The sequence below is a fragment of the Lissotriton helveticus genome, chromosome 6 (genome assembly GCF_964261635.1).
Source record: "Lissotriton helveticus chromosome 6, aLisHel1.1, whole genome shotgun sequence".
Taxonomy (NCBI): Eukaryota; Metazoa; Chordata; class Amphibia; order Caudata; family Salamandridae; genus Lissotriton; species Lissotriton helveticus.
In genome coordinates this window covers 380,434,261-380,448,641 of record NC_136067.1, presented here as the reverse complement: position 1 = coordinate 380,448,641, position 14,381 = coordinate 380,434,261, and the positions used below count along the sequence as shown (strand labels likewise).

At 47.5% G+C, this 14,381-nt stretch overlaps 1 protein-coding gene across 1 annotated transcript in view; it reads left to right on the top strand.

Annotated features, from left to right (window-relative positions):
- The window catches only part of TAF1B (TATA-box binding protein associated factor, RNA polymerase I subunit B), a 913,471-nt gene that overhangs the window by 157,548 nt on the left and 741,542 nt on the right, over positions 1-14,381 (top strand). The window contains exons 4-5 of the mRNA XM_078647821.1: positions 2,177-2,274; positions 6,996-7,091. Of these exons, the coding sequence (XP_078503947.1) occupies positions 2,177-2,274; positions 6,996-7,091 (194 nt within the window). The remainder of the gene's footprint in view (positions 1-2,176; positions 2,275-6,995; positions 7,092-14,381) is intronic.

Below are 14,381 nucleotides of genomic sequence, written 5' to 3'. Positions count from 1 at the left end.
TAGGAGGTGGATTCATTCCATATAACGTTTGTTAGGCTTTCAATAATATTTAAATCAGAAGTACCATATTGTAATTTGAATGGTCCTTCATTTTTAGTAATCTTGCAGCATTGACAAAGCCACAAACATATATGTGGCCCTACATTTGTTGCCTTATGAGCTGGCACACCTTCAAATTGTACCTCTTCACCCTCATGAACTTGGACTCCCACATCACCCTTCATCAAATCTCTAAGGGCTTTGAAACATTTCATAAATGCAAGATTCAACAATAAATGAACAGTAATCGGATTCAAACATTTCCATGCTTTTTTCACTTTACAAATCCATTTACATTAATACTTTCCTACAGTCCTGTCACAATTTTCTTTCACGAATGTATCACAGCGTAATACTTGATGACCTGTCAACCAATTTCAGCGTGCACTTCACAACAACTAACCTGTTCCAGCGCAGCACCCTGTTGTGTAATTCTTCGCTCCTTACAGTGGTTCATACTCCTTTACAATTTTCGCATACACAAAAATACTGCTACTCTAAGCAAGCACATTAAACAAATAGCTTTTGTCCGCTCCGCTAAAAAATTTAAAGTACACCATTCATATCAGAAACAATCGGTAATAAGCTTTTAACAACCTCTGACTTTCCTACACGCACACATACACACAAATGAAATTTCGACCTGTGAGAAATCCCCCTGATTAATATAGTTTTCCCTTTTGCGCTACAGGTTCCACTGGTACCAATCAATATCGGTGAACTCACAACAAATTGTTATAGTCCCAATCTCAATTGTGCAAGCAATCGAAGGTACCTCAAATCTGAACCACAAAACCTCTGCAGACAAACAGTACTTTTATTTATTTTGCAGGCTTTTAACCATTTTTTGGGGGGAAATTTATTTATTCAGGTTTTCAGAAAAAAAAAATCAGTGCAGTTTTGCATTAATAAGCTTTTTTCACAGTATCAGAGGGGCAGGCATTAGGACAGAGATTTCCCAGGTAAGGGCGGAGAAACAGGGTGGAGAGGCCAACATCAGGCATCCACATACATACATGCATACATACATACATACATACAAGAACTACATGAGGGGATTTTGCAAATGGCTGAGCTATTTGTACTTCTTAAGTGGACCCACCAGCCATAGAAGGGGCTGATGTATGTGGATGTGAGAGAGTAATAGGCCAACTCAATCCAACAGGCCTATAATCATTAATTATAAATACCTACTAAAAATGTTACATTTAGTTTAGTTTAGGGCATTTGTAAAGCGCCTGGTGACGCCTAATGGCGTGTCCCCGCGCTATGATAAGTGAGCAGATGCCGTCCCCCCCCTCCCTCAGGAGCTACCTGCTAAAAAGGTGAGTTTTCAGTTTTTTTCTGAACAGGATTTCTGATGGTTCGAGACGCAGTTCTGGAGGTAAGACATTCCAGCATCTGGGAGCAAGATGTCTAAAAGATCTCCCTCCCATTCGTGCCCTCCTAACTCTGGGTACCACTAGTAGTCCCGTCTGAGAGGACCGTAAATTGCGGGTAGGCTCATAGTGGGACACCAGACTCTGGAGTGGCACAGGGGCTTTGCCGCTCAGAATGCGATGGCACGTTGAGAGAGCCTTAAACTCAACTCTCTTCACCATCGGGAGCCAATGGAGGGCTTGGAGGGCGGGTTTAGAGGGTGACCTCCTAGGGAGTCTAAGCACGAGCCGTGCTGCGGCATTTTGAAGCACCTGGAGGCGACCCATGACCTTGCCTGAGGCCCCCAGATAGAGCAGGTTCCCATAGTCTAAGCGCGAGGTGACCAGGGCGTGCACCAGGGTCCTACGAGCAGAGATTTAGCATATGTTTTAATTAAACTTAAGCTTTGCACATGACTAATAAAAGAATTTGTCAGCGAATACAATTTGATTCAAAATTTGTGACATCACAACAGTGAAGTACAACCTTATTCTATACTTTTCTGTACGGGTTGAATCACCAGCTCATTAACAATCAAAGCATGTTTTGTTGTGCCGTCTTGTCGGACACGGAAAGTATTTTACTTTTTTTATTTTAGAAAAATACTGCAAAATTGCTTTATTCAATATGGGCAGGGGGCTTGTTGAGTACATCTGACATAGATATAGTGGGAAAATAAATACTTACCATGTAAAACTGTTCGTTTTTTTGTTTCTAGATAAAGGCTATGAATGGTACGTTTGCGAAGGTTTTCAGTACATACTTTTGAGGCAAGCCGAAGCTCTGCAAACCATAGTAAAATGTCCACAGCTAAAGGTAATTCCAGTATGGTACACCAAGTTTGCAAACTTTAATGACTTGCTGATGTTTTATTCTGTACAACATTTTTCATTGATAGTAACCCACTTAGACTGCAAAAAATACATTCCTATAATAGTGTCGCACATGGCCTTCGCCAAGGCCGTGAAGGAGCAGCAATCGAGTAGCACCAGTCTTGGTGAGTTGATAGTGAACACGAATACCTTTATTAGCCTGACCTTTACTCATAATCATCTTCTTCCTGGTGAATGACAAAGAGTTGAAATTGCTTCTAAAGGCAGAAGGGCCCCTTAGACCTCACCTGTTGACACAATTTCAGATGTGCAAATAAATTATAGAGTCGTCAGTTCATTTATTCAGGAAACCGCTAATGGAACTGTTAGAAACAGAACAGATAGACAAAGAGGTGTGATGAGATGCACAATATTATATTAGTCAAATTCACACGTTCCAATCATTTAGATAAATCATTTTCTCTTGGGGGGGGATTGCCAACCCCCCCACTAGTGAGAGTCTTAAACTTCAATCGAACAAGAGCAGAAGCCCTCGCCACCAAGGTTAAGTGTTCAGATACCCCTTAGTAAGTTACTTAGATTGCCCTCGTTACAATGCACAAATTGCTCCCCTCAATGATGCACAGGGTAGCCCAGAATTGCATTTTGATCTACTACACAACACAATCCACAATAGGATGTTACGTGGCTTTTATTGTTATTAGGTAGTATCTAGAAAGTGAAGTGTCTAAGACCTTGTCTTCTTTGCATTCATTTTTGTCCAAGAAGTGTTCTATTTGAGAAAAATATGCTATCAGTGACCGTTTATAATGACAGCTATGACCAAACCAGTAAGCCTGATGTAGTGTGTGTTAAAGGCAATAGGCTTGTAAGGGTGGATTGTTATTACACCTGTCGGCTGATATTTTATTTCATGGAATCTCACAGATTACCATAGTTGAAAAGGGTTTTGTTTTTGACAACACACTCAAAAATACAGTGTGATTTGAAGAATTGCCCCTATGATAATCCTTCCAAAGCCCTCTTAGGAAGGATTTTATATTATTTTGACAAAACTAATTTTGTAAATACATGCGTAATTTATCATGGCTTCCTTGTGGCAAAGCTTATGAGCAATACAGTAGTTCTGAGTTGGTTATGGCGACTTGCCAGTTAGAAAGGAGAAATCCATGATTGGTTCATTGTGAAAATGTTATTTTAAATGCTATATATCTGAACTGTTTATCATGAAAAGTTACAACAAAGCTAATAGGCCTGATTTATGTATCACGATATGCATATGCTAAAGCCAATAGGCCTTTAAGAGTGGGTCGTTATTGTACTGTTTAAAGTCTGCAAACATATATTTTGTTGCATGAAATCTCTTAGATTAACTTCGTAAGCAAGGATGTTGGTGTTGATTATACCCTTTGACAAACTAGAAAATGTGCAGTGTAATCATGTTAGAATGAGAAAAGATTAAATCCCTTTGGGTAGATTTAATTACAGACTAGTCATCCTACAATCAACTTCCCACACAAACCAGATATTGCACTCTTTCAATTCACTAATGTACCACACTGAAGATTGAACCATATAAAGCCGGGAAAACCACTAAGCACAAAAGTAAAAAAATGTACACATCCATTTATTAATCATAAAAAATTATTCTCATCAGTAAAAGTGACCACACAATCAATATACATAATATCTCAAACTCAATAAAGCACAGTTCATAAAAAATTATTATCCATCACATAAAGGGTAGAGAGTAAAGAAAACAGACAAATACAATGTGTCTTCACAGTATACACATCCGTCATATACAGATGTCAGTAGCATGAGGCTCAGTAGTTTGTAGTTAATACTCTTAAGCAATGCCTGTGTTGGCGGATTGTGTACTAGAGTTGGGCGTCGATGCGTTTCGATGGGCAAATGTATAAATCCATCTTTTTCAAGACAAGTGTATAGACTCTCTGCGATTATTAAACACATTTGTAGGGTCACCTGTATGATAAAGTACAACCATAATTATTTCTATTCTAAAAAAAGGTTATATACATTAAAACAATTAAAACATTGGAAAATTGGTCATTTTACACTTCCTTAAATTTTTGAGACCAAACGTTAACAATGTACATTTAAGACAGATTTCTATTTTCCCCTGGTTGACCCCACCGTTTATTCTAGTCTAGCTTTAGGGAGAAAATACTAACATCATTTGAAAAAATCTTTTTTAACAAAACAGCCTTGTTTCCTCCCTTAGGTACCACTTACATGGCAAAAACCCATGCTCAATATGGCACAATCTTCTCCCTATGCTCAGCAGTTCTCTTGGAGAATTAGCAACTATTCACTTCTCCTTTCACATAGAGCACTCACAACTCCTTACTCTCCATTCACATCCTTACAAAGCTTATGTCCGTACATATCCAAACTCATCAATAATTGTATATCACACCTCACCTATTTATAGAAATTGGAGATTCTTGTTGCACTCTGGATCGTCTTTAACTTGGGATTTCGGGTTAAACCCAATCCAGATCGATTGAAGTATCCCCGCAAAATAACTGTAGGCAGAAAAGGGATTGAGCTTAGTTATACCTGTACTTCTATAATGTTGCCCTCCTACCTCGGGGTAAAATGGGCGAAATTAGCCTCACCTTTGTGCTATGTTTAGCGAGGGTCCTGGTTAAGATAATAATAAATCCAGGTTCCGGGGGAAAGTAACCAAAGCATTAACAACTATGGTGGGAGAGCCTGTGCTTTGCACCATGCCTATCTGTATTTTAGGCAATGTACTGTATCTTAAATCGTGTAATCGCAGGCTGGTGGCATTGGCGCTGTTGTTTGCCAAACGCAGGGTACCTCTGCATTGGGATGGGAAACCTGCGCCTAGGTTTCGGCAATGGCTGAAGGATATAGCTTTCTGTCGTGATCAACTTTTGTGCTATTGGGAGGAACTGCCCAGAGCTTCTCGACCTAAAGACATCTGGGGTCTCTTTACTGCATATATTAGAGCTCAATCACCTGACTGATGGAATCTTAAATGTTTATGTGATGGTTAACGAGGTATCCATAAAATATTTGGTAAACTGTGCCAAAATGTATATGTGGGAAGACTGCACCCTACTATGGATTGACTGTGCGTACCTCTGTACACTGTACTCTGAAATGTAATCTTGCTATATATGTCTCTTGATTTTGTTTTATGAACACTTAAATAAAACATTAAAGAAAAGACAATAATAAATCCAGAAGGCCAAGGTTTAAAAATGTTGCTTGCTTTGCGGGGGAAATCAGCAGTATAATCACCCCTGCATAAACAAGAAATACGACATATAGCAGTAATGAACCCAAAGGTGTTTAACATTTTCTCAATGTACAGTGCTGTATTCCTTTTGGGTATAAAGGGGCCCCTCTTTCTTTAATAGATCAGGCTATGCTGCTCGCCATGATTTTTTAAAAATTAATTAAAAAGTACATAAATACATCATTATATATATTTTGTAAAAATGATATAAAAAAATACCTAAATACATCAATATATATATATCACCAAACTCGTGACACTGTGTCTTCACTTGCTTGCAGAATGACGAGGGCAGACCTTCTTAGTGGAAAAAGTAACTTATTTCACCAGTGTACCTTCTTGACGCGTTTCGGCCTTGAATATATATATATATATATGTGTGTGTATGTATGTATGTGTGTGTATATATATATATATGTATATATATATATGTATATATATATATATATGTATATGTATATATATATTTATATATATATATATATATAGCCTTTGAGTTAGCCCTCCTTTGCCATTGGTCCATACGAGCATTATTTACACGCATTACCATTTATTACAGCATATAGCATTGGGCAGTGGCTCAGCTCACTTTAGTCACTGGCTCGCTTGCCCTGTGAGTGATGGCACTTGTTTTAACTCATGTGCACATGCACCTTAAAATAAGGTTTCAAACCATGGATTGCTTTCTCTTTCTATTTTTTCTCTTTTCATTTTTAGAGCACACTACAGCTCCTCGGACACTGTTCATGGGCTGCTTGCTTGTTACTGTGCAGGATCTGGCACTAAACCAGGCGACCATAATGGAATGGTACTGTGCATTGAGTGTCACTGTTACCATTCCAAAATGGTCAGCACATAAGTTCTAAATGTGATATCCATGCTGGAACTTTTAAACTAATAAACACTATGTGCAATACCATTGCAAGACAGCCACCCACTGCTATGTTTAATTTTGATTGGTTATTGCCCGCTCATGCCCACTATGGCATGCATGTTTTCTTTTTTTCCTACTTTCAGTGCTACTTTTGTGCTTGTGTAAGTGGGTGAATGCAAGAATGAGTCAGTGGGTAGATTTATGGATGCAAGAGTACAAGGATCAGTGACAGGGAACATATATGATGAATATCTGAGTGCGTAACCCCATCAATGATGATAGAAAAGCCATTCTCTTTTATAAGCTGGGCCTGTTGGCATTGCCAGTGCTTGGCTTGTTTATTTTTATACAAATAAACCACACGTCTCCTTCCAGTTTGGTAAGTGTAATTCTGAATGCGAAAATCCACGAACTAATGCAGAGAGCTCCTAGTAGGCCAAGTGTGCCTTGTTTGTAATGCCAATTCAACTATTGGAAAATGTGGATTTGTGAGACTATGATACATAATTGGCTCATCAATTCATATTTTGTTTATTAGAATGAGGTTCTGGGTAATTTTTGGAGACGGTACCTACAGAAGAGCAACCAAGCATTTACAAAGAAACCTTACTATGAAAGGAACAGACAAACAGCAGTAAGTATAGTCATGATATTCTATGCATTGATGATTCTCAGTAATAAATTCCAAATAGCAAGTGACTTGCTAGTTACCTTGAAGCACGGTTCAATACATTGTGACAAGAAAGAATGATAACTGCATTGTAAAATAAAGACACCCATAGTCATTTTTCAGTGGTGTTAGGCAATCTTTCCTTCGAATAACAGCGAGTTACATTATTACACATATTAAGTGCTAAATTCAGTGTGGGCCACATAGGGAAATGCTCTTTACACTCTGCCCTTCCGGCGTTGTCTCCCTCTGCACTCCCAATTTGTCCCCTGGCGGGCTACATCATTTTAAAGACTGTTCTCAAATCAATCTAAGTTAAACCAACTAAAGTCAAAAGTAATTCTTTGTTTATTTGATTTGTTTGTTCACGTTAATTCAAAATATTTCTTTTAAATTTATCTAAATGAAATAATGAAAGCTTTGATACATATAGGTTCAAAATCTATGTCCGTTCCAGAGGCTTATATTACGCTTATCTTGTTCATTTTATTACTCATCAGCCTTAACCAAACATTGTAATCGAAGACTACAAATCCCATTTAAGTGGCATCAAGAAACAGCACTTCCTCTGTCTTCGCTGCTAAGCAGCTAGATACGTGCCTTTCTTGATGGCTTATGTGCATGCCTTGGCGATTGACTAATATGTTTTGTTTGGCTTTGATATTGTAATTTCTTTACTGAGTGTTAAAAACGCCTCTCGCCGCACTACGGTAGCCCACAACCGTCATTGGGAGGGAGAAAAGGGGGGCAAGCATCACCGACAACCATTTGTGTGTGTAAACGGCCGCTTTATTGAAACAGGTGCACATCACACTTTATTAAAACTGGCGATTTGCCTTACAAAACTAAAACCTCTCTAAACATCGAATTACCTGACCCCTTGACATTTCCTCCCCCCACCCCTATTATCCCCACATGATAAAAACTCCCACCCTGCAACATACAATACATAACTTGCAATACATTAAATAATACACAATCTTATCACCTAACATTAGAAATCCTACCCTCCCAAGACCTACAATCCTTTTTGCCTTCCTGAAACTATAATTAACGACCCTCTAATGTAAACTTCCAAACCGTTTAACCTTTCCCCGCTCCTGTTCACCAACTCCCCAAACTTAACGATAAACTACCAAACTCCAGCCAAACTTGGCCAATTTCAAAAACAACTCCGCCACCCAGGAAAAGGCGGACGGGCCTTTTCCTGCCCCCCTCCCCCAAGAACAAGCGCCCTGATGCCTTTCCCCCTCGGTCCCTCACTCCCGAAGTACACCCAACACCTCCCGTAATTCTTGCAGATAAAGGTCCATGCCCAAGCGTGAAAGGTGAACCCCGTCACCCCTGAACAATTCCGGCGCGTCGTACCAAATGTCCCGGTGCCAGACCCGGGAAAACCCCAAATGCCTGCAGAAGCGAACCATCTCTACATTAATCTTCCACCTTCCCTTATCCACCGCCTGGGGCTTCAATGCCCCTCTCCAAACCCTCCTCGGGACAAACTCAGTCCAGACGACGGTACACCCTGAACACTTCCTCCTGATTTCTTCCAAGTCCCTTTTCATTGCCCTCATCAAAACCAATCCTGTGTCTTGCATCATATCGTTCTTCCCCAAATGGAGAACCAACACATCAGGGCACCTACCCGCTACCAACAGCCTGTTAAGTGTACTAACCAACTCCTTCCAGCGCATACCCCCTCTCCCAAACCACTGAACCTTAAAAACAGTAGGATTAAAACCCACATTTTTCCCAAAGTAAATGTCCTGTGCTTGCACCTCAGCCCGCTTTACAAATGAGTGGCCCACTATCCAAACTGTCATGTCACTGACAAGGATACCAGCCACAGAACCTGAAACGAGAAACAAGAGTCAAGACACAAGCCACAAAACAACCGCGCTATCATTGAGCATCGCCGCTGCGCAGGTAACACTTGTAACAGTCAGAGGACCACCTCCCCAGGTGCATGATGTCCCCTCGCCCCCCACCCCCGCCTATGCGCCTCCAGTGCTGTGCCAGTGCAAAAGGAGTGCGTGCCAAATTTGCTCCCATCCACCCCCAGCCGATCCAACGTTCTCCGCAACACTGCCAACAGCTGCGATCCCGCTGCCCCTCTCCTGTCAGCGTGGCGAAAGACCAACCCCTCCTCTGATCCAGCCGCCCGCCATTTCAACCCCCATCGTACCGGGCACACCACCCCCACGGCTTCTCTCCCCATCGTCGACTCCGCCTAGGACCCTAAAACCAGCTGCAACATCCTGTTTTGCCTACGTACCACAGCTGCGGAGGCATGACTGTCGGGTCTCGATCCGCGTCCTTGGCTAACCCACGGAATCTCTCCCACTGCGAACGAGACAAATCATCCGCTATGTTATTATTGATCCCAGGATCGTGCACCGCGTGAAAAGCAACGTCATGGCGCAGGCAACCCAACACAAACACCCTAGGCAACTTCAGCACCTGCTCATCCCTGGCGGACTGGCGATTCACCACCTGCGCCACCGCCATGTTGACCACATTAAAGGTCACACGCCTGTGGGCCTACGCCTCCCACCACAGCGAGACCGCAACCACCATAGGGAATAGTTCCAAGAACGCAATGCTCCTCCCACCCCTCGCCCATTCCAGGGGCCACTTCTCCGCACACCACCGCCCTTGCCAGTAGAGCCCAAAACCTTCGCTCCCTGCTGCGTCCGAAAATATCTGGACATCCCAGGCCAGGTCGTCCCCCCTCTGCATAGGGACTCCGTTGAAATGCTGCAGAAAAAACTTCCACATCCGCAAGTCTTTGCGAATGCCCGCGGACAGCCTCACATGGTGATGCGGAGGCCTCCTCCCCGCCAATGCCCTGCCCAACCTCCTACAGAACATCCGTCCTGCCCGCACCACTCTGCAAGCAAATTTGAGGTGCCCCACAGCACCTGAATCTCCAAAACCATGACTTTGGGCCTTGCCAACATGACCTCCAGCAGTCCCAACATCTGCTGCTTCTTCTCCACTGGTAAACGGGCCTACATGGTCCCTGAGTCCAGTTCAATGCCCAAGAATGACAGCGCCGTGCCTGGCCCCACTGTCTTCTCCGGTCCCCCATGAGCTCCTGAAACCTGTCCAGTGCGGCCTGGCAGTCCGTGGAGTCTGGGGCCCCAACCAAGAAAAAGTCATTCAGGTAGTGAGTAACTCCTTGGTGACCCGTTCGTTCTGTAAAAAAACACTGCAGGAACGTACTGAAACACTCAAAGTTCGCACGACATCGAGCAGCCCATCGGCAATGCCTTGTTCACATACCAGCGTCCGTTAAACTGGATGCCCAGTAGGCCCCAATTGTCTGGGTGGACCGGAAGCAGCCGGAAAGCCGATTTGATTTTGCACTTTGGCATTTTTGCAGTTGCGCACGCAGCCACCACCAGGGCCATGGCAGCGTCAACCTACGAGTACGACACCGTAGTCTCCCGCTCATCAATATAGTCGTTGACCGAACCACCTTCAGGCCACGACAAATGTTGAATGAGGCGAAACTGCCCTGCCTCCTTCTTGGGCACCACCCCAATGGGGGACACAATCAACTCCCCCAACGGCCAGTCTTCAAAGGACCCCGCCATGTGGCCCTCACTGACTTCTTTGTCCAATTTCTACTGCACCACCTCCAGGTGCTTCCTGGCCGACCTCAAATTATCAGCCCATCTCCTCAGCCATGGCCCTTCATAACCCAATCGAAAAGCTTCCAAAAACCCAGTCCTTAACCGCTCCGCGGTCCCCCTGTCCGGGTAACCCTGCAGGGCCGCTATCAAACGATCCACCTTAACTGGAGTACGAGCCCTTCGGCTCAGACCCCTTACCTCCTCTACCACTTCCAGATTGCTGTGCGCTCCTCGATTGCACTCCCCCAGCCTGTCCCTGTTGAGTCCCGTGTTGAAGCCCCGACGCTCCCCAACAGCGAACCACGGGGTGGCTGAACTTACCGCAACCAAAACACTCATGCTTAAACCGGCAATGTTCCCTAGCGCACGCCCCTTTATTGTAGTCCCAACAGGACCCCACCGACCCTGACAGAGTTATGGACCCCACCCCCTCCCTTCCATGGGTGGGGCGGCCCTGAAAGGGCAGGTAAATAATGGGCAGTCCGTAAGCCGTAAAGATAGTTTTTCCCGCTTCAGCCGGACCCATAGTGTGCTGCCATAAATCGGAATGCAACTCACCCCATTTCGCCTCGGGGTCCCACGCCATCCGGACCCTGAACTCCTCGTCATACTGCGCCCATGCATACCCTCCCCCTGTGATCTGGGCCTTCCTAATTACGTCCATGTACTTAAACAGGGACACTGACCGCTCCGGAAATTTCTCACAATACACGCTGGCGAAAATTAAAAAGGCTGTCGTCCAATTTTCGATCGTGAGGGGCACTTTTGGCCTCTTCTGGAGTTCGTATTCCTTCCATATGCGCTCCTTAGTCGACATCATCAAGTGCGCGCCCAGCGGTTTCGTGACCCCCATGTACAGCAGCCGCTTAATATTTAGCTCCTTACTCTCAGGCTTCGCCGCCCCCTCGGCAGCAGCCCCCGCACCCGCTATGCCATCCCCGCTCGCTGCCCCAACAGCAGGTGCCCCGCCAGCGCTGTCACGAACACCCGCACTCTTGCCATCGTCCTCCAACAACCTCCCACTGGGCCCCACCACCCCGTCATCCAGGCCCACTCCTTTGTCCACCACATACTCCCCCCCCCCCCCCCTCAGGCGATTCCCACCCATCCCCCACCTCCACTGACACCATGCGCGCCACCGCTCGATTAACTGATGTGAAGGACGCCGCGTGCCGCTCATCGACCCTCCGATCCAGGGACGCTGTCCTCTCCAGAGAAGATGTCCGGGCCATTCTTTCCCATGGGCCCCGTGACACCTGCAAAACACCAACACCATTAGAGGGCCCCCCGCCACCCTCACCATTCCTCAACTCTCCTTCCTCTAAACTGTCTTCATTTTCAATTTACTGCACCCCACCATGCACATGACCTCGCCCAGCCGGCGGCGCCGACTGCACCCTGCTAGATACAGCAAACACATCCCTTGCCCCACCCAAGCCGACAAAAACATTCAAAGCAGTGCTCCTCTTCCGTCGGTGCCCCCCAAGCCGTAGAGGCCCTGTGGGTGGAGGGGTCAGCGAGCCCGTTACGGGCCTTCTCGAGCTGGCCGCGACGGGATCCCCCGCCGGTGCCGGGCATGCCGCGGGAGGCTCAGCCCTCCCTTTACCTTGGCGTCGAGGGGTAATCCCCAGCCCTGCTAAGTCAGGAACCCCGCGGGGAACGTCCTCCTGAAAAAGAAAATGTAGGTCCGGTGTGCTGGGTCCCTCAAACTGAGCCTCACCACCGCCTCCACAACGCCCCCACCCCCGCCTGACTACCACCCCTGCGCCACCAACCTCTACCTGGCCCCCCACCTCACCCCCGATCTCCTCCTCGTCGCTCCAAACCAACCCCCTACCCCGCCCCCCCTCATCCGAGGAGGACTCTCCCACCCCTTCCCCGCAAGCCCCGAACTACCCCCTGCCACGAAGGGCCCGACACCTCACCGCCGCGATGCCCCACTCCCCCCACCGAACCCCGCGCCTTACGCACCCCCTCCTCCCAGGTGTCGAAAACATCCAGCCCCTCCCATTCCCTGTCCCTATCGTCGGGCTCCAACAACAACGGGGACATCCCCCCACTCCCCGCCTGTCCCCCTCCACAATCCCCGGACCCCTCCCCCCTCTCCCCCTCCAGGCTCCTCCCTTGCCCCCTCTCCTAGTCTCCTACAGACACCTCGGCCCCCCATCCACCTGTGCCCCACATAAACCATTCCCTGCACCCCCTGGGCGTTTCTCCCCCCCCCCCCCCCCCCCCCCGGGCCCCCTGTCGACCTCTGGCCTCCTTCAGCCTCTTGACCTTCCTGGAGGGGGAAGGACTCTCCCTGCGCCCCCCCGCACCCCCCTATCTGTGCGGCCTCCGCCAACCTCACCCACCTCCCCCTCTCCCCATGTGGTGCTTGGAGTCTCCCACACCCTCCGGGGCCCCACCGGCATCACCACTGCCGCCCCTGTGCTACCGGGGTGGCCAGACACATCCTTTCCCCGCTGCGAAGGGACGCCCTTCCCCCGCCCCACGCTTAGTTCTCATGCCCGGGCCCCCAGCAGATCGCTCGGAGGCCCGAGCAGAACGCTTCACTGCTCCGCGCCCTACCCCGCCTCCACTTTCTACCGCTCCCGAGGTACCGGGTCGGGCGCCTGACATGCCGCCGGCAGCGCTCCCCGCTGCAGCTTGCTCCTGCCCGCAACGCGACTCTCAACCCCTCCCACTTCCACCATACATAACGGCGGTGGGGAACCGCCAGTGGCGGGGAGCCACCGGCGGCGCTCCCCGTCGCTCCTTCCTGCCGTCTGCCACCCCGCCTCCCCCGACTTCACTACCAGGGCCGCGCCCCCAGCATCAGCGCAGCCCTGCACCCTTACCTGCACCCGTGCCGCCTTCCTGGGCGTTGAACACGCCAGAACGGCCGCCGCCACCCTGGCGGACACACGCCTCACAGGGCGCGCTCCGCCCTGGGGGCCCACCAGTAAATCCATCCGCCCTACTTTGCTAAGCAGGCGGAGGGCCTCAAGCACCCTGATATCCTCGCTGGCCATGACTTTAAACACCACCGAACGCCAACAAAATCAACCACAAAAAATTGCAAGGCCTGACAGACAAAAACTCTGTCTACAGCGCTCCCAGCCACCAGGTCACCAGAACCTAAAATGGTGGCTGGGCAGGCGCGAAACCACTACTCATACCCTTTGGGCTGCTAATTCAAATTGGGCTGCCTTTGGGCTATTCCCCAGGCAGCCCAAAGCAGCAAAATGGCTGCTCCCTGCTTCCCCCCACACCCCCTCCCAAATCTTCCCTGGGGGCAGACCTCGCGGTGCTCGTCTGCCACCCAAACCCCCCCACCCCTTACTGAGGGCGTCGGGTGAGAGATTAAACTGCATTGTTTCACGCAGTTCTATTGTAATTTGATTCACATTGAGCCCTCCAGGGGGCACACGTCCCACGTCTGCACAGCCGCATTGCCAACAGCATTTCCTGCATTCCATTCTCCACAGAAGTGAAACCGCTGGGCCAGTGCGAGTGCTAGAGGGCGTAGGGCTGTCTTGACAGTGAGCCTGTCCTTTACATTCATGGCATTTCTCGACACGCGACTGGGACGTGGTCTTTCTCTTCCAAAGAAAGAAAAGATATTCCTCAGTGC